This window comes from Drosophila montana, unplaced genomic scaffold (genome assembly GCF_035044405.1).
Source record: "Drosophila montana isolate Dmon_TW-CO22-7 unplaced genomic scaffold, ASM3504440v1 contig_191_1, whole genome shotgun sequence".
Lineage (NCBI taxonomy): Eukaryota > Metazoa > Arthropoda > Insecta > Diptera > Drosophilidae > Drosophila > Drosophila montana.
Genome location: NW_026996839.1, coordinates 1 through 24,685, shown reverse-complemented (window position 1 = coordinate 24,685; position 24,685 = coordinate 1). Strand labels below are relative to the sequence as shown.

The 24,685-nt window shown below is 42.3% G+C and overlaps 1 protein-coding gene across 1 annotated transcript; it reads left to right on the top strand.

Annotated features, from left to right (window-relative positions):
- The first annotated feature begins 13,894 nt into the window (after positions 1-13,894).
- Positions 13,895-15,510, top strand: LOC135441267 (uncharacterized). The gene is made up of 3 exons (XM_064700812.1): positions 13,895-14,543; positions 14,605-14,961; positions 15,033-15,510. Exons 1-2 carry the CDS (start codon positions 14,286-14,288, stop codon positions 14,680-14,682), a joined length of 336 nt encoding a protein of 111 aa, XP_064556882.1. The 5' UTR covers positions 13,895-14,285; the 3' UTR covers positions 14,683-14,961; positions 15,033-15,510.
- Positions 15,511-24,685: the final 9,175 nt, after the last annotated feature.

The following is a 24,685-nucleotide window of genomic DNA, read 5'->3' as shown; positions in this document are numbered from 1 at the left end:
TCGCGCTACGTGCTCGTTTGATTTAGTAGTAATAAAGAAAAATGAAAATAAAAAAAAAAATTGTTCCCTTGGCAGGGTTCGAACTCGCAACTAACCGCTCCACTTACCGCTGCCTCTACTCAAGGGCCACACCAATAATTGGGCTTTAATGAGAAAAAATCAATTAAAATAGCAGCACAGAAAATAATACAATCGCAATTGCAATGCTGTTGATAGAATTCAAAGCAAACATGCATGAATGTGTGTGTGGGAACATGTATAGAGAAATTCTTAGACTTTGTGCAGCAGCTATGCTGCCAACACGTGCGCATATAATTTTTGTTTTTCTTAGCCGATCTTAATGAAATTTTCGACAGTACATCTTATTGTAGAATAGAATAAGGAATATTTGTGTATTCTCAAAAATTTAATTGCATATAAATTGTGGATTAAATTGATGGGCAATACAAGTTGGATAATTAACTTGATTTATTGCTTTTCGGTGGTAGCGGGGAGGTGGCGATAGGTATTAAATGAAAGATACTTGATATATATATACTATTTTAGAAGCTACATATCAAGTTTTGTGACTAGTTCATATTATTTGCCGAAATTGCTTAAAAAAACAGGATTTTAATATCGATTTTTATCAATTACTTGGAAACCGGACAAGCTATCGAATATCGGAAACAAACTCGATCTGCGCGGGCACTAGGAGGACCTACAGCTAAAATTTAAAGACTCTAGCTCGTATAGGTTCTGGAATCCTTGCGTTCATACATTCGGACAGACAGACAGACGGACATGGCTAGATCGACTCTGCTATTGATGCTGATCACAAATATATATACACTTTATGGGGTCGGATATACTTCCTTCTGCCTGTTACATACATTTGCACAAATACAATATACCCTGTTTACCCATTTTTAATGGGTTCTGGGTATAAAAACTAAACCTAAACTATGTAAAACACAATTAAGTACACACAAAGTACTAAGTTAGTGAATATCAACCAATAACACTGAGCTTCAAATAGAAAATACAAATATATTATCCAAAATTGTTATAAAAGTAGAAAGTAATCATTAAAAAATCACTCTTTTTTTATTTATAATAGTTTTTAGTGTCATGATAAAGCTTCTTAAACATTGCCTATTAATAAACTTCAATCCCATCAAATAAGTAAAATTAAAATCGTCAAGTAATCTAAATCGCCATAACACTCAAACCCCAGACACAGAGCTTGACATATTAAATCAATTAAACGAACAAATTGAATCCCTTAAAACAAATCATTAAGAATCGGGGACGATTCTTTTTAAGAAAGGGAGGAGTTATCACCCAGCTTGCAAAGCAATTCTTATGCAAATCATAAACAATATTTCGGAATAGGTCTCTATTCCAATTGCTTAACTCGTTCACACTTATTAGACCCGTTTAGATTTTCGGCTCTAACATAAACATAACAGAAATAAACATAACAGCGCAACCACTTAACGTACAGATCCTGATACTCGTGCGCAGTTCCTAAGCGTAAACTAAGGATCCAGGTTCTCGTGCTCAATTCCTAACGTAAAAATAACTTCAAGCATTTATCTTTTTATTACGAAAGCCGCCCTCGCGAGGTTTTGGTCCTTAAGAAATAAGCTTTAGCATAAACATAGCTGATTTGCTGCCAACGATCACAGCGAACTTTTGAGCTTAAAGAAAATAAGCTTGCAGCATAAGTTCACAATTGTACTTTAGTTCTAATATTGGATTCAAATGAATCGGAAGCATCTATACTCCCATTTATATTTTTTCCAAATAGTTGTTACTAATTAGTTAATTTGTATGCATGCTTACCGTTGACGTTGATGTTGATATTGCTAAAAGTGTATTTATGTATGAATGTAGATTATTTGTATGTTAAATTTTGTTAATGTTTTTTGGATTTTTTTCTAGGTTTTTTAGCAAGCCCTATGGCGATGATATTAACTTAATTGGTCCATAACTGGGCTCAGTCCATGGAAAGTGTTGGTCACGGGCAATTCTCGGTTCCGCCAGCAATCACGACTTTCAAAACGAAAATATATAACTGACAGTAGTGAATTTAAAATTGCAACGGTTTAACGGGTAGATGTCGAGTGAAGACTGAAAAGATGAAAAAAGACACCTTGAGACTGAGTTACGTAAATATATTGGTATAAATAAATATTAGTGCGCCCTTCTGCGCGATAGACGAATCTTTTCCAGTTATATTCTCGAGTGGATGCGGATATATCCCAATAAACTTGGACTAAGTTTACGGTAGACTTAAATTCCCACGCGACTTAGAAAATTTAATCGTGGCTATTCTGTACTGGACCACAGTAGAAATCGGAAAGACATGGGCAGCAATGCGTGGGAGGGGCCTTATGACACATTGAAAAAAGCTTTTCAATGCACACCTGCATTCAAGCTTTCCCATTGAATAATAAATAGAAGGAGATGAAAAGTCACTCTGAGCTTTTTTTTAGCGTTTCAAAGTTCATGCGTGGCACATTGGGTTGGTCTGCAAACGCAAAATCAAACGCAAAAAATTAAGCTAATTTACCAATAAGAAATCACTTGCAAAACAACATCAGTGCACATGTAACCCCATTTTTTTTTCGTCGTCCGCCTTGATCACCGATCTCAAAGACAATATAAACACTAGGAAGAGTAACGCCATACAACAAAATGCTACTATGCAGCTTGATTTTTTGAAAATTGAGAACGAAAACGAAATCAGTATCTGTCTCTCGCAGCCGAAAGAGCGAAAAGCTAAAAATAAAATAAACTCTCATCTTCGGCTCTATGATATATACATAACAGCATATTTGAATGTGTTGTTATTCACTGCTCTGGCTTTCGCTGGCAAAGAAATAAATCTTGTTAGTTTTCTAGCGCTGATCATGAGCTATCCCAAATTTTTGTTGACATATGAATGCATGTTGTGTATTTAGGAAGGCTCCGTAGAAAATCTGTATTTTTCAGTCGATGCAAATATTTATATAATTTTTTTAAATTAAATTATTAATTAAATTATTATTATTATATTCTGGCGACTAATTTCGTTGCGCGTGTCAGCATCAGCAAGCCGCGACTTCGGCATTCGTTCGTCTGAAGGAACAGCCGCCGTCGGCTTGAATGGAAAGGCCAGATGAAAGGCCAGGCTAGAAATTTTGCGTCGCATACAAATGTATGGGCGTTACTCATCTTAGTGTTTATATTGTCTCTGCCGAGATGCTTATGCGAGATGCCAAGGACATACGAAAATCAGTGCAAAGAAAAGGGACGAATAATGCCACAATGTTTGTTGCTGGTTTCTCTGTCATTCCTACAACGCAGTGCGTTAAAACAACAACAATACAGTTTGGGCTCTAATGTTATTGTGGCAGCGGCGCAAGTAGGTAGAAAATTCGAATACCAGCAGGACATGGCATTCAAATCAAAGGGTTACGCACACGGCGCGTTAACATCATAATAATTATGAAGTAACATTTCATAGAATTTTATTTCTTGTCTTGACAAGTATAGGGGCCTACCTTTATTATGTACATATAATTATTTATTTATTTATATCAATGATAGCAAAAGCCTTAGGCTGTGACGTCATATGCGGAACAGAATGTGGCAATCTTCTTAAATTCATATACTTCCCTTGGCTTGGCAGACACATACATGCAGATATGCACCAAAATGTGTGAGTTGAGGCACACATACTATATGGCCCGTTGAGGCATAGATACCCTTATTTATATTGATAGAGCATAATGGTTAACGATGTTACGTGACTGCATGTTTATCTTTGGGCAGCGTCGTCGACGTGAGCTTGGACCTGGACTATATTGGCTATATGTGCGCTGCACACTATTTGTTGTGTTTAATTTTAAGTATTCTTGCTAATCACAGCCCAAGATTTTTGTGTGGCCTGACAATTTTCAATTTGTATATATAATTTTATTTATTTTATTATCTAACATAAAATGCATATTATATTTCTTCCGGCATGATCCAATGTTAATTGCTATTTCCTTAATTTTGTTTTAAAGGTGCGTTTGCGTTTTACACGTCTGCCGTTAACTGCTGACCAAATCGAACTTCCTGGCTATATATTTGGGCAGCAACATCATAGATGCCGAAACTCGGACACGCATACATTCAAATGTGGTCACCGTTGCTGCCCATCTGCACAGCTGCATTCTTAGGTCAACGGTCCAGTTGTAGGCCAAGGGCATTGGCAAGGGCATCCGATCCGCTCATTACACTACGAGCGAATCGGGCGGGCAACCGCCTATACTCTTCCACCTTTTTTTTGTTCAAGGCAGTGGATCCTGAACTAGGCGTTGCCACCCCTCAAAATTTGGGGAGCTCTAAGGTGTTTAGGGCCCGCACCGATATATCGATAGACCTTAGCGACTCCCCATGGAACATCCTCCAAGGATTTCCAACGACGAAAAGTCGCTGACGGGAACATTGGGAGCAAAGGGTTCAAAGTCGGATCTCCTGCCTCTTTCTGCGCCCAGCTTGGCCGGCCTATTCCTTTCCTTACGCTCAGCCGCGCCCAACTTGAGTCACACCACGACCGTGGTCTATAACTCATTTTGTAAGCCAGCTGTAGCTGGCTTTGGACTCGCTATCTAATAATGTGTATTTTGTCTGCTATGTGCAAATGAGAAATCTTATGGTTACATAGAGACCTCAATCTACGAGTTAATGTTTAACATGCCCCGTTTAGGAACATTGATGTCCAAAAACAGCAAATAGTGGAGTCACCCCTGACACTTCTATTTCTGGAAGGTAGAGGTCCCACTCGCGGTGATCTTGCTCCAGAGACGCCCTGATTGACGATAACACGGTGCGATAAACTCGCTCGCTTGCGTAGCTTTGTGGCGCGTAGACTGCAGTGCGCATATACGAGATGCCGAAAGCTGCGATCATGTTACGGAAAGTACCCGATATGAATTGTACCTCCGGTACTCCAAACCTATAGATAACCTCACTGACCAAAAAGTCCACTACGTTAAGAGCCGTAGCCTCTCGCATCGCTTTTAAGAAAGTGAATTTTAAAAATGGTCGATTACCACGAACATCCAAGCGTGCCGTTGTTTCGAACGTGGGTACTTTCCCAGAAAGTCGATATACAGTTTTTGGAATGGTTGCTCGGTCACTACCGCTTTTCCTAGACGCACTTGTATGCGAAAGTTCGTTGGCTTGATTGCCGACTTAAGGTCTCGAGTGTTTTAACGACACCCCCATAACCAGCCGACTCATCTACATGAACCTTCGCTATTAAGCAGGCTGTCAACGAGCTTGGCACCCACAACTTCCACAATGTGCCTTCTAGCTCGTCTTCTAGGTGCACGAACCCCATGCGCTTAAAAAGCAACCCCCCTGATCCTTCACCGCTTAGGTCCTTAATGGACATCAGCCATTTTAAGCTGGCGTGGTCAGTGATGCATGTAAAAGGCATCCCTTCTATATACGGTCTGAATTTTATAATGGCATGTATCGACGCTAAGCACTCCTTTTCAGTGACGTTGTGTTGTCCGTTGGTGCTTGTTCAACTTGGCTGAAATGAAAGTTATTTGTAGTTTCTGATCATTGGTGTCTTTTTGGAACACCACCGTTCCCCCGCCGAACTGAGACGCATCGCGCTAAATCCGCGTGCACGAGCACTGGGGCCGTGGTCAGGGCGGTCTTCTACTGATCAACGGCTTATGTTGCCTCATCACGCAATACAAACTTTCCGCTATCTGTTTTTAACATTTCGGTCAGTGGTAAAGCGCCGGTATTGACCTGCTGTTCCCAAATATGAGCGAACTTCTGTGCGCGACCGAGACACGGAGATTCGTTTGATAGCTATAACCCGTTCGGGGTCCATGCGAAGCGTGCCACCACCAATAATGAATCCTAGATATTTTAATGCCTTGAAGCAAAAAAACAAAAACTCCCTCTTGACCGCCTCTAACTCTATCCTTTCTTCCCTAAACAACTCCAATGAATCCGGCTTACTTTCGAGCTCTTCCTCTTCTTCCGCATAATGCGTCATCACCGTGGAGATTAACTTCTCGGGGCCCAGAATGTCAGCGGCTAGGTTAAACGCTCGCCAGAAATCAATCCGAAAGTAGGTTCGCTGTTTCAGGTAGGGGCAGATAAAAAACGTTATTTTATCATGCTGTTTCATCATCGACTTATTCTCTCCTTCAGCGGTTGTGACTACAGAAGCGTAAGATTGCACCGTAACCCCTGATTCTCCGACCAACTCTCGACTTCATTTTCCTAGCAGACTTTTTTTTTTTTCTGTTTATTGTATTGGATAAAAAATAGCATACATTTTTATTACAACACAATTAGCTTATGTGATATTGCGTTAAGCCTGTTTGAGTCCTCAGGCTTTATGGTGGAGAAAGCGGCTTTTTTAAATAAGGCTGCATCGTCATGTGGGTAGTCGGTAGACTGTGGGGCGTCTCCTGTGTCGTGGTTGCCCTCCGCTGAACCCAAATTGGTGATCAGGAAGGATGGCCATGTGATCCATTAGCCTTGCAAGTCGGGCGACAATAAGTCTTATCCAGACCTTCGACAAGGAAGGCAGGAGACTGATCCGCCGATATGACTTAGGGTAAAATTCCGGCTTGCCCGTCTTATGGATCACATGGATCATCGCTAACTTGCGTCCTTATGGCGTTGAAATTCAACGTTATAATTGCTCATTGGCAGGGCCTTCAGGGCGGTGTGGTTCGGAGCTTTTGTCCTAGGAAGGACTTTGAAGGCGTTGGCTACCTCCTCCACACGGATGGGAACGATAGGTCGTGACATCTGAATCGGAGTCTCCGACGCTCGGGTAGTCTCATCGAGCTCTTCTGGAGAGGTCGAGTTGAATGTTGAAAACCGTTCCTTTAGGTGGCTGGCGAAGGTGTCAGCTTGTTTTCTAGTTCGAATTTCGACCAGCAGAATTATTCCGATGGCGTGTTTTTGTACTAGGGCCTCCAGCTCTAGTACTTTTACTGAAATGGCCTTGGCATTCCAGATTAGCACCTTCAGTGGTGTGTTCATTTGGATAGCAACGAGGTTAAAAGGGATTTGCTGTTGCATACCCAAAACCTGCTGTTGCATTTCGGCCATCCTCTCGACAGCTCGGCTTATGTCCTTGATGGCAGAGGAAAGTCCTTCCCCATTTCCAGATGTCTGCTGTTGCTGTTGTTGCGCAGTCAGCCTCTCCTATTGCTATTCTCTCAGCAGTCTATGTAGCCTAGCTTGCGCTGGTCCTTCTCGCTGGCTAGCGATGGGGACGTTGTTCTCTTTGCTGAATGCAGCTAGTCCTATTCTGGTGGCAGCGGCGTATGAAAGCCCTTCTACTTGTTCAGTGGGTGCTGTACAGGGGAAGACAACAGGTGTAGGCCCATGAACTTTATTGCTGCGGCTTCGGTTAGCTTGAGTCGGTGGGAGATTTTTCATTTTGGCGGGCTTTGGGGCTCCCGCGCGCTTTGTATATTCGGTGAACCACTCGCAGCCCTTATAGTTGGCAGGGTGGTTACCACCGCAGTGGGCGCATGTTGCGAGAACTGAGTCGGGCCGTGTGCAATCAGCAGAGCGATGATTGAGCCCACATATAACGCATTTGTGTTGTGTTTTACAGTATGTTGCCGTGTGCCCGTACTCCTGACATCGATGGCATTGCACCACGTCCTGACTTCTTCGAGCAGTCTCAACCTTGACCCCCTGCTTGCACAGCTTCCTGATGGTGAGAGCCTCTTTGTTGTTGGCCGCCGGCTGCAATTTAATGAAGTGATCATTCATGGGCTCCTTGGTAGCTTTGCTGCTCGGATTGTGCACTTGGAGAACGGTATGGCCCTGGGTCCGCAGGTCGTCCATGAGCTCTCGGTTGAGTGTGGAGTGGTGGAGGCCTTTGATTACTATGCGATAGGGCTTCTCCTCCTGCAGCTGGTATGAGTAGAACTCAATTTTGTGTTCTTCCAGTATCTGTATGGTGGCCCTGTACGTAGGCACATCATTGGCTAGGCGTCGCATAGTCCTACCTAGGTTGGATTTGATGGTCGAGCTATCCGCTACTTCGGATAGTAAGAGCCACACGTCCTTGATGTCGTCGATGAGATTTAGGACGATGGTTGGTGGCTTCTTTCCTCCAGTGGAGGCCCAGTTGGAGGTCCAGTTGTTGGCCCTTTTTTCGGGCACGGAGGAGCTGGTGCTGGCATGTGTGACAGCGTTGGGCTGGCTGCCGCCCCCAACTTGAGGAGTCGCTGAGGCAGGCAAGTTCTCTTCTTGGACTGAGTTTATCTGCTCGGCCACAGATTCGTCAGTATCCATGTCTTCGTCGTTATCGGGTGGTGCCAAGAGAGCATATCTTTGGGCAGCGTCGTCGACGTGAGCTTGGACCTGGACTATATTGGCTATATGTGCGCTGCACACTATTTGTTGTGTTTAATTTTAAGTATTCTTGCTAATCACAGCCCAAGATTTTTGTGTGGCCTGACAATTTTCAATTTGTATATATAATTTTATTTATTTTATTATCTAACATAAAATGCATATTATATTTCTTCCGGCATGATCCAATGTTAATTGCTATTTCCTTAATTTTGTTTTAAAGGTGCGTTTGCGTTTTACACGTCTGCCGTTAACTGCTGACCAAATCGAACTTCCTGGCTATATATTTGGGCAGCAACATCATAGATGCCGAAACTCGGACACGCATACATTCAAATGTGGTCACCGTTGCTGCCCATCTGCACAGCTGCATTCTTAGGTCAACGGCCCAGTTGTAGGCCAAGGGCATTGGCAAGGGCATCCGATCCGCTCATTACACTACGAGCGAATCGGGCGGGCAACCGCCTATACTCTTCCACCTTTTTTTTGTTCAAGGCAGTGGATCCTGAACTAGGCGTTGCCACCCCTCAAAATTTGGGGAGCTCTAAGGTGTTTAGGGCCCGCACCGATATATCGATAGACCTTAGCGACTCCCCATGGAACATCCTCCAAGGATTTCCAACGACGAAAAGTCGCTGACGGGAACATTGGGAGCAAAGGGTTCAAAGTCGGATCTCCTGCCTCTTTCTGCGCCCAGCTTGGCCGGCCTATTCCTTTCCTTACGCTCAGCCGCGCCCAACTTGAGTCACACCACGACCGTGGTCTATAACTCATTTTGTAAGCCAGCTGTAGCTGGCTTTGGACTCGCTATCTAATAATGTGTATTTTGTCTGCTATGTGCAAATGAGAAATCTTATGGTTACATAGAGACCTCAATCTACGAGTTAATGTTTAACATGCCCCGTTTAGGAACATGTGATGTCCAAAAACAGCAAATAGTGGAGTCACCCCTGACACTTCTATTTCTGGAAGGTAGAGGTCCCACTCGCGGTGATCTTGCTCCAGAGACGCCCTGATTGACGATAACACGGTGCGATAAACTCGCTCGCTTGCGTAGCTTTGTGGCGCGTAGACTGCAGTGCGCATATACGAGATGCCGAAAGCTGCGATCATGTTACGGAAAGTACCCGATATGAATTGTACCTCCGGTACTCCAAACCTATAGATAACCTCACTGACCAAAAAGTCCACTACGTTAAGAGCCGTAGCCTCTCGCATCGCTTTTAAGAAAGTGAATTTTAAAAATGGTCGATTACCACGAACATCCAAGCGTGCCGTTGTTTCGAACGTGGGTACTTTCCCAGAAAGTCGATATACAGTTTTTGGAATGGTTGCTCGGTCACTACCGCTTTTCCTAGACGCACTTGTATGCGAAAGTTCGTTGGCTTGATTGCCGACTTAAGGTCTCGAGTGTTTTAACGACACCCCCATAACCAGCCGACTCATCTACATGAACCTTCGCTTTTAAGCAGGCTGTCAACGAGCTTGGCACCCACAACTTCCACAATGTGCCTTCTAGCTCGTCTTCTAGGTGCACGAACCCCATGCGCTTAAAAAGCAACCCCCCTGATCCTTCACCGCTTAGGTCCTTAATGGACATCAGCCATTTTAAGCTGGCGTGGTCAGTGATGCATGTAAAAGGCATCCCTTCTATATACGGTCTGAATTTTATAATGGCATGTATCGACGCTAAGCACTCCTTTTCAGTGACGTTGTGTTGTCCGTTGGTGCTTGTTCAACTTGGCTGAAATGAAAGTTATTTGTAGTTTCTGATCATTGGTGTCTTTTTGGAACACCACCGTTCCCCCGCCGAACTGAGACGCATCGCGCTAAATCCGCGTGCACGAGCACTGGGGCCGTGGTCAGGGCGGTCTTCTACTGATCAACGGCTTATGTTGCCTCATCACGCAATACAAACTTTCCGCTATCTGTTTTTAACATTTCGGTCAGTGGTAAAGCGCCGGTATTGACCTGCTGTTCCCAAATATGAGCGAACTTCTGTGCGCGACCGAGACACGGAGATTCGTTTGATAGCTATAACCCGTTCGGGGTCCATGCGAAGCGTGCCACCACCAATAATGAATCCTAGATATTTTAATGCCTTGAAGCAAAAAAACAAAAACTCCCTCTTGACCGCCTCTAACTCTATCCTTTCTTCCCTAAACAACTCCAATGAATCCGGCTTACTTTCGAGTTCTTCCTCTTCTTCCGCATAATGCGTCATCACCGTGGAGATTAACTTCTCGGGGCCCAGAATGTCAGCGGCTAGGTTAAACGCTCGCCAGAAATCAATCCGAAAGTAGGTTCGCTGTTTCAGGTAGGGGCAGATAAAAAACGTTATTTTATCATGCTGTTTCATCATCGACTTATTCTCTCCTTCAGCGGTTGTGACTACAGAAGCGTAAGATTGCACCGTAACCCCTGATTCTCCGACCAACTCTCGACTTCATTTTCCTAGCAGACTTTTTTTTTTTTCTGTTTATTGTATTGGATAAAAAATAGCATACATTTTTATTACAACACAATTAGCTTATGTGATATTGCGTTAAGCCTGTTTGAGTCCTCAGGCTTTATGGTGGAGAAAGCGGCTTTTTTAAATAAGGCTGCATCGTCACGTGGGTAGTCGGTAGACTGTGGGGCGTCTCCTGTGTCGTGGTTGCCCTCCGCTGAACCCAAATTGGTGATCAGGAAGGATGGCCATGTGATCCATTAGCCTTGCAAGTCGGGCGACAATAAGTCTTATCCAGACCTTCGACAAGGAAGGCAGGAGACTGATCCGCCGATATGACTTAGGGTCAAATTCCGGCTTGCCCGTCTTATGGATCACATGGATCATCGCTAACTTGCGTCCTTATGGCGTTGAAATTCAACGTTATAATTGCTCATTGGCAGGGCCTTCAGGGCGGTGTGGTTCGGAGCTTTTGTCCTAGGAAGGACTTTGAAGGCGTTGGCTACCTCCTCCACACGGATGGGAACGATAGGTCGTGACATCTGAATCGGAGTCTCCGACGCTCGGGTAGTCTCATCGAGCTCTTCTGGAGAGGTCGAGTTGAATGTTGAAAACCGTTCCTTTAGGTGGCTGGCGAAGGTGTCAGCTTGTTTTCTAGTTCGAATTTCGACCAGCAGAATTATTCCGATGGCGTGTTTTTGTACTAGGGCCTCCAGCTCTAGTACTTTTACTGAAATGGCCTTGGCATTCCAGATTAGCACCTTCAGTGGTGTGTTCATTTGGATAGCAACGAGGTTAAAAGGGATTTGCTGTTGCATACCCAAAACCTGCTGTTGCATTTCGGCCATCCTCTCGACAGCTCGGCTTATGTCCTTGATGGCAGAGGAAAGTCCTTCCCCATTTCCAGATGTCTGCTGTTGCTGTTGTTGCGCAGTCAGCCTCTCCTATTGCTATTCTCTCAGCAGTCTATGTAGCCTAGCTTGCGCTGGTCCTTCTCGCTGGCTAGCGATGGGGACGTTGTTCTTTTTGCTGAATGCAGCTAGTCCTATTCTGGTGGCAGCGGCGTATGAAAGCCCTTCTACTTGTTCAGTGGGTGCTGTACAGGGGAAGACAACAGGTGTAGGCCCATGAACTTTATTGCTGCGGCTTCGGTTAGCTTGAGTCGGTGGGAGATTTTTCATTTTGGCGGGCTTTGGGGCTCCCGCGCGCTTTGTATATTCGGTGAACCACTCGCAGCCCTTATAGTTGGCAGGGTGGTTACCACCGCAGTGGGCGCATGTTGCGAGAACTGAGTCGGGCCGTGTGCAATCAGCAGAGCGATGATTGAGCCCACATATAACGCATTTGTGTTGTGTTTTACAGTATGTTGCCGTGTGCCCGTACTCCTGACATCGATGGCATTGCACCACGTCCTGACTTCTTCGAGCAGTCTCAACCTTGACCCCCTGCTTGCACAGCTTCCTGATGGTGAGAGCCTCTTTGTTGTTGGCTGCCGGCTGCAATTTAATGAAGTGATCATTCATGGGCTCCTTGGTAGCTTTGCTGCTCGGATTGTGCACTTGGAGAACGGTATGGCCCTGGGTCCGCAGGTCGTCCATGAGCTCTCGGTTGAGTGTGGAGTGGTGGAGGCCTTTGATTACTATGCGATAGGGCTTCTCCTCCTGCAGCTGGTATGAGTAGAACTCAATTTTGTGTTCTTCCAGTATCTGTATGGTGGCCCTGTACGTAGGCACATCATTGGCTAGGCGTCGCATAGTCCTACCTAGGTTGGATTTGATGGTCAAGCTATCCGCTACTTCGGATAGTAAGAGCCACACGTCCTTGATGTCGTCGATGAGATTTAGGACGATGGTTGGTGGCTTCTTTCCTCCAGTGGAGGCCCAGTTGGAGGTCCAGTTGTTGGCCCTTTTTTCGGGCACGGAGGAGCTGGTGCTGGCATGTGTGACAGCGTTGGGCTGGCTGCCGCCCCCAACTTGAGGAGTCGCTGAGGCAGGCAAGTTCTCTTCTTGGACTGAGTTTATCTGCTCGGCCACAGATTCGTCAGTATCCATGTCTTCGTCGTTATCGGGTGGTGCCAAGAGAGCATATCTATTGGGAGCATGTATCCCAACTGGACTGGTGTCAGTCTTGTTCTGTTTTCGCCGCGCGGCAGGTGGGGACCTGCTGTCTAAGACTTTGCGCTTATCATTTGTTTTCTCGCCTGTGATTGCAGGCAGGTGAATTGGGTTTGCCGATATCTATTATACGCACTAGGGCGTCAATGGGGTCTCTATTCACACTAGCACCAGCGTGTGGGCTGCTGCCGGGGTCTTCGGAGTCCAGTAAAGGGTAGGAAGGTGAAACTGAATTACTTCTTGCAGACATCAGCGCGGAGAATTTCTTGGCAGCTGTTGCTAAGCGGCTGTTAAGCATTAAGGTGCTCGGCGGTGTAGCGGCGTCAGCATTTAGTTGGCCTACCTCGTTAGTTCAAAACGACCCCTTTTTACTCATTGGGAGTACGATGCTGTTCTCAGCACTTACTGGTATTGTGGCTCTATTTGCATTGCCACTGGCTGGGTGCATGTCAACACGGCAGCGCTGATGAATTGCTCAATTTTATTTTTCGGTTTGGTTTTATTTCACTTAAAACATTTTGTTTTGTCAGCCAATAGTTTTGTTTTTATTTTTGTCGTTTTCGTGCTTTCCAATATTTGATGCGCTGCAATCTTTGTGCGGGATTGCAAAAGCCCCTCTTGACCGTTTGGGCGAGCTCACCAAAAATTCTATTTTGGGCCGACATGTGTGCCCGAACACGTTCTTCATATGGTAAGCCCCTTAATGTTCTTCCCTTATTCATATCCTTATACAATGCCTTATTCTGGTCCTTATGGTCTATATTTGTCTCCTTTTCAACTACTATTGGCTTTGGTAGGTGCACTTCTTCTGCTTTTCCGCTGTCATCGACCCCGAACGCGTCTGTCCCGCCATCATCGCGCTCCCTATCGGGTTTCCCGAACAGTTTTCGCACTGTGAGCAGAATGTGTCTGGCTTTTCGCACCTATAACTGAATACCTTCCGCTCTTTGGACTGGCAGTCTCTAAAGACATGGTCGAACTGCCTACAGTTCCAGCATACTAGCCGGGAAGATGTCCTTCCTCGCCCGAAGGCCTTCTCAGGTTCTCTAGGCGGCGTGTTCGCACGATGTGTTAATACTTCGACCTCATGCACTATCGGCTTCGTTCCTTGCGACGGCTGCACGTATCCAGTCCGGTTTCTGCGACCAATGTGCCTCTCCACTTCTATGCACTATGCACGGGGAGTACATCCCTAGCATAGATATATTTTGCCAGACTCTCCTTCAAGCCACGCTTTATAATCTTCACCAGTTCGCGGTCTCTAGAATCGTGCGGCGAGCCGAAGCATGTCCCGCATGACCACCTTCGCTGGTCTGTTGCTCTCGTTGTAAAAGCTCCTGCATCACATCATGCTCCGTCTAAAAGCCCCGGAACCTGTCCAAAAGAGCATGTCGCAGTTGCAACCAGCTGTTGACCATAGAATGCCGCACATGCATCCAATACCACTCGCGGGCACGGCCGGTAAGGAGCAGGTGAAAACCGCGCAAGACCTCCTGCCACGGGCATTGATATGGCCTCTGCAAGAACTCCAGCCGGATCATGAAGTCCTCGACAGAATTCATTGCGTCCTCGCCGTCGAACTTGTCATTCCACCTCTAGAACTTCAGGTACACCGTTTCTCGTACGTTTGCATATGCTTCCACTGGCTAAAAGTCATCCGCTCTCCAGTCCTCTACTCGGAAGTGGCGATTATTCGGATTACGCCAGTTCCTGAGCATCTGCAACGAATACTGGGCTGCTGGATGAATGCTCCGCTCCTCGCGCGCCTTGTCTGTGTTGCTTCGGCGGCACCGGTGGGGAAAATGACTCGCGCTGGGTACCTTCTCGCTCTTTCGGGATGGCGCCTGTTTGCGGTCCCGGCACGACGTGTCTCGGCGGCATCGGCGCAGTGTTAGGCTACCCGACGTGGTTCTGTGGCGGCTTAATCACCTCATGCACTATCGGCTTCGTTCCTTGCGACGGCTGCACGTACCCAGTCCGGTTTTTGCGACCAATGTGCCTCTCCACTTCTGTGCACTATGCACGGTGAGTACATCCATAGCATAGATATATTTTGCCAGAATCTCCTTCAAGCCACGCTTTATAATCTTCACCAGTTCGCGGTCTCTAGAATCGCGCGGCGAGCCGAAGCATGTCCCGCATGACCACCTTCGCTAGTCTGCTGCTATCGTTGTAGAAGCTCCTGCATTAAATCATGCTCCGTCTGAAAGCCCCGGAACCTGTCCAAGAGAGCATGTCGCAGTTGCATCCAGCTGTTGCGCAAGACCTCCTGCCACGGGCATTGATATTGCCTCTGCAGGAACTCCAGCCCTTCATCATCTTCATGAAGCTTGTTCGCATCTCCTCGCGGATGGATTCGCTGATGCCAGATGGCAGGGCATGCAGATATGTCTGGTGGGCTTGGGCTATTACCGCATTCGCTGCTGACCACGACAAGGAAAACTTCTCATGCTAATGAATATTCTGATAATATCTGCCTCCGTCGTGCTTCTCGGATTCCACTACACGCTGCGCGATTATGTGCCGCCTACTCGGGCCACATAAGGCATCAGCGGTGTGCTTCCTAAAGCCAAGGGAAACATTTCTTTAAACATCGAACAGCCGGAACTTCTAACAAATGAACAACATAAACAGCTGTGACAACAGGAAAGGTAAGCACAAAGGTGAGACGCTAATATAAATTGACAAAAAGAAACACTACTGTAGAAACGTAGTTTGAATTCCGTTGACATATTGTATTACATTCAGAACAGTAGCACGTCAGTGCTATTTCGCTTATATGTTCATGATGATTTTATTTGTCTTTAAAGCTTTGCGCTTAGCCTATGGATACATATATGTACTTATGCTGTTATCGGTTAACAGTTACAAAGAGAGAGAGAGAGAGAGTGAGTAGCTAGCATATGCCTGTATTAGCCACATAAAGTGGCTCTGGGCTTGTTTATTGTATAATTGTTATTGTATGCAACAAAGAGCTGCATACTTTATATTTAAATACAGGGTGTTCTGTTAGGGTATATACACACTACACCTCCCTTTTCAGAGAAATACCGTAACATTATGAATGTGCAGTTATTAAATGAACTAAATATTTTTTTTTTTTTGTGTTTTTTTTGTGTATAAAAATTTTTTTTTTAAATAAAGTAGTAAAATATAATACGAATTTTTTTTAATTTAAAAATTGATTATTAATAAATTGATTAAAATATATTGATATAAAAATTGAAAAAATTATTGAATATAAAAATATAAAAATGTAAGAATATAAAAATATAAAAGTATCAAAGATATAAAAATTTAATAATTGAAAATATTAATTTTTTTTTTTGTTTAAGGATAAATTTTATTATAAGAATTTGTTTTTCTGTAAAAATGTTTTTTTGTGGCCGTTGTACTTTTTTTTGTATTTTATTTAGAATTCGAATTCATAAAGAAAATTTAGAAGTATTATGCATTAAACATTTTTAATCTATCCTTATTAACTTTTTGTTCCTAACCCTTTTTATTTTTTATCATAATGTAATCTTTATCTTCTATTCCTATTACTTCATAGGGGCCTAATATAACCTTATCTCCTACTTTTAATTTAAATTTGATAACTTTTTTATCATAATATTCTTTATTTTTTGCTTTATGTTTTTCTAACATTATCCTAGCTCTTTTATATGTTCAAGTCTAAACTTGGTTTCCTTAGCGTAATCATCTATATTATATATAGGGTCAATATTATGTATTTTATTAAAATATTTTGGCAAGTTGCTCTGTTTGCCGAAAACTAACTCATATGGACAATAATTGTGTGCCATAGAGGGGGTCGTGTTCTAACAGTAAACAAAATATTTTAGCCATATATCCCAATCAGTTTTATCAATCGATATGTAAGAACGTATGTATTCGTTGAAAGTTCTATGACTTCTCTCTACTGTTCCAACTGTCTGGTGGTAGTGTTCTGTAGAAATTGTCTATCTTTAAGTATTTGCACAGGTCGTTAATGACAGAATTTTTATATTCAGTTCCCATGTCCGAGATGAACGTCTTCATTGGACCGAACTTAAGTATAAAAGATTCGAATATTGCTTTTGCAACTGTCTTAGCGGATTTGTTTGGTCCTGGACGCGTCATATTTTTCCAATAGTAGTTTCTTTTGATTTTATTTGAAGTCTTTGTTATGCCGTTGTGTCCTCCTTGTAGGGAATCGTCATGAAATGTGGACATTATAGCTTCTTTTTCTTTTTCGTTATTTATTAGGGTCACCGGCTTGAGTAGCGCTACTCTAAGTTTTTTAAGATTTTTATTGCCCATATGTTTAAAAGTATCAATTGAAATGAATTCAAAGATCTTTTCGCTCGGTGCCACTTTGAGTTGGCTGATTCCTAATATACCGGCTTCTTCAAGCCATTGGAAAAATTGACCTAGGTCGAGAGTTCCATTAGTATAAAAATCTTTTTACCATATTTTAAAATACATAGCATATTTGTTATGTGCAAGGTCACTATTTTTCGAATATCGTCGGTTTTAATGACGTCGTATACGTTGGGATTAGAAGCATTATCAAGACTTTGCCTCGCCAAAAGTTCTTGTTCTTTTCCAGCGCAGGATTTATTTTTTCTACTTTGTTGTCTTGTAGTGACTTTCAAGACATTTGTGTTAGTACTTTTTAATTCTTTGATGGTTATTCTTGATAACGCATCTGCAACAAAATTGTCTTTTCCCTTTAGATATTCTACAGTGAACTCGTACTCTTCTAAATCTAATCTCATTCTAGTTAACTACGAACTGGGGTTTACAATTGAAAATAAATAAGTAAGTGGTCTGTGATCTGTTTAAATAGTGAAATGTTGACCATATACATATGTATGGTTGAAAATGAGTTATTGCCCAATGAATTGCTGCTTACTCTTGCTCTGTGGTATTTTTGTTGGATTCACCTTTTGTGAATGAACGTGAAGCGTATGCTACTGGTAATTGCTTATCACCATACGTTTGAGTTAGGACTGCTCCGCAAGCTTGTTTACTTGCATCCGTTATTGTACAAAATTCTTTGCTAAAATCGGGATACTTTAGTAAAGTGGGCTTAATTAGAGCTTTCTTTAAGTATTCGAATGCGTTTTGACATTCGGTAGACCATACAAATTTTACATTCTTTTTGCATAGTCTTGTTATGTGACGTAAATAGTCTGCAAAATTTTTGATAAAAGGTCTGTAATAATTGCAAAATGCAACGAATCGTCTAGCGCTATCAGCGTCCGTAGGGACTGGATATTTTTCAATGACATCATATTTTTTGTTATATGGCTAAATACACTTATGACCTAGGAAAGTCACTTCGTGCATGAAAAAAGAGCATTTTTCTGGATGTTGGTTAATGTTGTGTTTCCTACATAAGTCAAAAACGCTTGTTAAGTCGGAACACCCGATGACTATTAGGTCATCCATGTACAAGAAAGCTTGTGAAGGATCTAATCCAGAAAAAGCGATGGTCATCATTCTTTAAAAAAGATATAGGCGCTGTTTTTAGACCATATGGTAATCGTGTAAAACGATAGGAGCCATTGCTCGTTGAAAAAGACGTTATGTTTCTAGAATTTTCTTCTAAATCTATTTGGTGAATACCGGACATTAAATCTAAGCATGAAAAATATTTTGATCTGCCTAGTTTCTCAAGAATACCATCTATTATTGGAAGTAGAAATTTGTCGGACAAGAGCTTTTTGTTAATTTGGCGATAGTCTATAAGTAATCGCCATCTCTTGGTATCGGACCCTGGTAGACCTTTTTTTGGTACAAGGAGTATTGGATATTCTGATACGGAAGATTCTACCATTTTATATTGAATGAGTTTTTCTACCTGTTTAGTTACTTCTTCCTGATGAATATGAGGTGTTCTGTAATTTTTTATGTACACTGGTTCTTTGTCCTTTAACTTTAACCCTTAACTCTTGCTTATAAAAATTGTTGGTTGTTATAGATTTGGTTTCTAATCCGAATATACTTGGTGCACAGCTCTTTTAGTTTTACTTTAAATAATGGTGGAAAGTTTTTAACTAGTTTTTTCATAACATTACTTTGTCTTTCTTCGTTAATTTCATTGACTATTTCGTAGTCATTTAAGGTTTCAAATTTGATTGGGTTTAAGTTGACTATTTTAACTGAATTAGTTGTATTTAATATTCGGAAAAATGTATTTTTGTTATTGGAAATTGTATTTCCAATGACAATTCCTTCGTCAATTTCTTGATTGGGAATTAAAACATGATTTTGTATGGAAGGTATTTTTATTTGTCGGACAACTTCGGAACGTGCTGGTAGTATTGTGGCATTATTGTCACAAGTGTGAATTATTAGTAGTTTAATCGGATAATTTAAGTTGTGCGGACGAAGTACTAAGGAGTCATTAGTTTGTGTAAAATCTAATTGACAATTGTATTTTTTAACGACATCTATTTCTACTATGCCGTCACTAGGTATTGGGGAAATTTTGTTCGACTAAATGGAAGTCGTGCGGAATAACGTATTTACCTGTAGTGAGCTCTACAAATGCTAAACCTTTTGAAAAAACTGAGCCTTCACCAATTCCTGATATTTAAGTGGTTATGTTATCATTTATGTGCTCGAATGTATCGACATTTTCTTTTAATATTGAAATGTCTGCACTAGTATCTTACAACAAGGTACATGTTTTACCTGTACTTTCATTATTAATTTTTATGAATATGCTTAAGTTAAGATTAATTGTGTGTACAGTTTTATTTAATGGTTTTAAATATCTGAAGGGCCTTGGTGATTTTCCGAGTTACTCTGAGTAACTCGAACGTTATTATTTCTATTATTATTATTTTGGTTGTTACCTCGGTTGGAATTGTTCCTTCCTCGGTTGTAACCCCGGGAATTTCCTCTGAAATTTCCTCTATTGTTGTGATTATGCTTGGGATTATAATATGCTTGGCCATTGCCTCTACCTCTTTGGGTATTACGGTTATTATTACCTCTATAATTTTTACCTCGCTGGTATAATACTGTGCTGGCACCTCCAGTCATTTCAGTGCTGCAATGGATGTATTTACCCATGGCATCATCGAAAGTGTTGAAGTTTCCTGCTTCCAGTACAATACGATGCTTTTCATAATCACAATTCGTTGTCATGGCAGCTATAGATTCTTTTGTTGCGAATTTGGCTGCATTATCGGGGTCTGCCTCGAGTTGCTTACGCAAGTTATCGATTTCAACTGTATATTGGCCTGCCTTTTTGTTTTATGTTTAACAACCTGGCCTTAATTACGTCGGTTGAATCACTTTTTTTATTTACTAATGCCAGTGATTGTTGTTTCATCTTGGCATTTGTATAGTATTAGGCCAGTTATTTTTGATTTGATCACTTCAACGGCCTAATCTTCTTGGTTGCCTTTTGTTCGTTCTACGAACCTTAAAGCTGTTAAGAAACGATTTAATGAAAGTTTTTTACCGTCAAATTCTGGGACCGTAGACGAAATTTGTCTTAAGTATTCCCTGTCTAGGGCTACTTGATCCGGCATGGTAGACTCTGTACTTTTTTCCAGTGTCTCAATGTCGCTATCACTATTTGTATCTATGATTGGTTTCGACTCGTTAAGATATTGCAGCTGGCTTGGTTCAAACCCTGCTGGTGAAAATAGATCTTCTGGTACATTGATTTCAATGTTGTGTCTATTGCCAATATTATTAAGGAATTTTACAATTTTCAGACACTGTTTAAGATGTTAGTTCGTTAACCTATCTTTAAAGTTATTTACAGACTGTAATATATTGTTGTACTGTGTGATTATTATGGTTATATGGTGAATTAGCGTTTCGACTTTGATTGTTGCGTCAATGTTGACTCATTTATAAGACTTTTCAAATTTGTCGTTAAAATCATTTATTTGTCGCGCTATAACATTCCATTCCATAACTTTTAATAGTACATAATTATATTATGCTTTGTTCTAATTCTATTTCTGTTTCTATTTCCAATTTATCTGTGCAATCGCACCGTTAGTATCGTTGCCTGTCCTAAAATTGGGTGGTCTTCAGTATGTATTTTTACTGTGACGTATGGCAACGTACTAAGTACTATTCCTTTTTCTATTTTTTGACAATGGGCTTGTATTGGTGTCGTAAATTTCTATATATTCCTGTTCGAATTCATAGATTGTGATGAATTCGCTGTGTAATCGCAGTAAATTTAGTGCGCGACTACGACAATCTGGCTCATCTCTATATGTGAACCTAATAATTAATTCTATTTCTGTCATAGTTTCAAAAAAAAATTGTGGAATTTTAGATTTTATCTAATTCATTTGCCCTACTCAAGTAACGTTTCTTAATTTTTTTATTGTGCATTGCATAAATTTTTAGTCCTAATGGTTATGATTAGCAATAATGGTTATGATTAGCAATAAAATCGCAATATGTTCTAAATTTTCCCTATGACCTTGGACTCGTTCGAACCCATTCTAATTAAAATGTCTTATATTGTTTTTCTTAGATCTGAGCCTTTTTGTATGTTATGTTTGTTTTTTTGATCTTATGCCGTAAATATGGCTTATTTTCAATTTCAAATTTTGAAGCTTTAGGGGCTATGCTGCTAATCGAGCGGAGGTGTTTCCGCTCAATTTTTACAAAAATGTTATTTTCATAGTTTAGAGTAATTAATCTATATAGCTGCATCTGCTGCTCGTCCGTTGCATCAGCTGGGCGACGCCGGATGTGGCACGCTGATGCTTCCTCGTTGGCGCAAATGGCGGTGTGCCTCTCGCACTTGCCCCGATGGCGCAGCTTGTTGCGCTGGCGGTACCGGTGCTGGTCTTCGCACAGGTATTCACTGGTTGGTGGTGCTGGCTGTGCAGTGTCTGCACGTATATTCGCAGATGGGGCTTTCAAGCGGGCCTTCGCAATCCTGTGGGCACATTCTCTTGACTTTCGGCAGGCTGACTGCGGCAATGGGTGTAACTTTATTAGTGGTTGTTTTGTTTATTATAATTTTTATATTCGAGTGAGTAGCGGTGTTAGGCTTTCTCTGTTTAAGTACATTTTGCAGGTAGTCGAGCTCAGTTTGTAACTTCTGAGCTGTCGACCATGCGGGTGTCGGTGTTTTTGTGTATAGCACCTTAGGTGCGCTATTCTTTTTTTTTATTTTATTTTGTAATCCACCGCGTTTATTAACCATAACAGTCGCTCTCTACTCACTCAGAATACGTTACGCTCAATGTCCAAGTTACGACGGCAGATGTTATAGATGGCCTCTTTGTTGACCATGAAGTCGCAGTCAGTGTATTTCGTTTGCCTCCAGGGGTTTATTTTCCTTTTCCACTTGGTCTACTGCCTCCAGGCAGGGATTCGTGACCAAGTCACGGTCACCATGCAAATGATTACGTATTCTACATATAAGTGTTTAAGTGTTCCACATATATGTAAATGATTAAGTGTTCCACATACATATATGTAATATAGATTTAATAATAAAAACGATCAACACGTCAGTGCAGTTTTCTAGTTATGTTCTGAATGAATTTATTCGTATTTGAAATTGTGCCCTTTGCCTATGGATATACATATGTACTTATGCTGTTATTGGATAACAGCTACAAAGAAAGGGAGAGTGAGTAGCTAGCATATGCCTGTCTTAGTGAGCATATATATTGCTCATGAAATGTGCTCAGACGGAGCGTAGGATATGCAGAGTAAGCATAAACGGTCAGCTAGTGAGGCTAGTGAACCGGGCTGCGTAATATGAGACAGAGCCAATACATAATTTACATATTTACTGTATAATTGTTATTGTATGCAACAAAGTGCCGCATACTTTATATTTAAATACAGGGTGTTCTGTAAGGGCATATACACACTATACCATCATTCGAACTGCAAGCGGACTGGTCAAGAGAGCTATCACAAAGATCGCCGTTCTGCCTATCGAGACCACTTCGGTTGAAAGCCTTCGACTTCCATGTTCACAGCAGAACGTCAATGAATTGAGTATTAAACAAAATATATCATGTTACACTGCATTTACATTGTCACTTTAAAATACTTTGTAAATAATCGTCCATGTACTTTACCATCTGTTGGCACCGAGAAAAGAAACAACTATTTTGCTAGTACGCTGTACGCTTCGATTCGATTCAATGTACGTTGAAATCTTTGTTATCTTTCCATTATTTAACTATCTATAATTTACAAGTTAATGAGACTAACATTCGTGCTAGGCACGCGCTTCTGTTCTCCTTTTCCCTTCTGCTAAGCTGCAAGCACAAAACGAAAATGAACCTCGACGAAAAGGTAAATTGTGCAGCTGCGTGCGATCGACTTTTGTATGTACATACTAATTCTAACGGTGCGCTTCCAGTGTATGCAGCGAGCGCTTCTTACAAAAAAATGCGAGTTCCAGTAGGACTTAGTGATAACAGTTATGTTCACTTTTCCCAGTAACATTCCCAACCCCGTGATTCACGAACGCCCGAGCAGTGTATTACCAACTTTAATGCCAAGCTTAGCTAGCTTGAAGGCGGGGCGAGTAATAATTCCATTGGCGATTCTCTCTCTCATGCAATCCGCTTGAATGACCTATAAGAAAAAGATTCGAAGTCAGGGCTTCGCACTCAGATGTCTCCAAGGGAACATAAGCGACCGGCCTAGAGTTGAGCACGCTTTCTACGTCAGCTAATGCTGCTCGTAGCACCTCCTCTCGTAGCCCAAAGTGCGTTAAAATCTTCGACAATATTGACTTTGTAAAGCGGACCAATCAATCCCACGATCCTCTTATGTGGGGTGATCCTGGCGGAGTAGAGGTGAACTCCAGTTCCGGGTACTGTCGCTCGATCAGTGCAGGTGACAAACGTTCACTTTCATCTTTTAGTATTCTGCTAGCGCATCTGAAAATTGAGCCATTGTCCGATAGTAGGCGGCGGGGGCAGCCGCCTCTGACCACGAACGACTTCAGAACGCATAAGTATGAGTCAGTTGAGATGTGTGATTCGGTTGTTCTTCAGCATGGTACAACATGTTTATTGCAGGGCCTATTTCCGTGTGTGGTCACTGCGATTCTTCTAGATACAAAAATGGTGGTCCATTGTACCGCCTGGTTGATCCATGAATTTCGGGCGTTTTGGTCCATTTCGTGCCATCGTCTGCCACGTTTTGAGCTGATGGAACCCAACGCCAGCTGTCCAAGAATTGCTGAATCTTTCGATCATCGATCCGGATCCAGTAGAGCACATCCTTTGAATCTGTCCAAAATGTTCGTCTATGTACTGAGACCTAAGACTGCGGCCATCAGTTCCATACGAGGCATGGACACGGGATTTAAGGGTGCTACTCTTGTTTTCGAGGCGGCCAAGCTGCACTGTACTTGGCCATCTAGCTCGGCCCGCAAAAATGCAACTGTGGCGTAAGCATTAATACTGGCGTCCACGAATGTATGCTTCTGTACAGTCTGGTTTCGGCTCACCCACTTCATATGTTCTGAAGGACGATCGAAAATAGACATACCCACGCTTAGAACGCGTCTTTTAGTTGCGCTTCATCCTGAACTGCCCCTGTATAAGTAACTTCGAATTGAATGTCCAGTGGCGCATCTCAAAACCGCAATTCGATTCTAACTCACTATCCTTCAACCGGCGAATATATCCCTTACGTTTGTAGTTATGCATCGTGTTGATCATGAATTCTTTTAGAGGTGGGTCTTTTAACATCATATACTGTTTCTACCGAACACGATGCGGAATGATTTTTA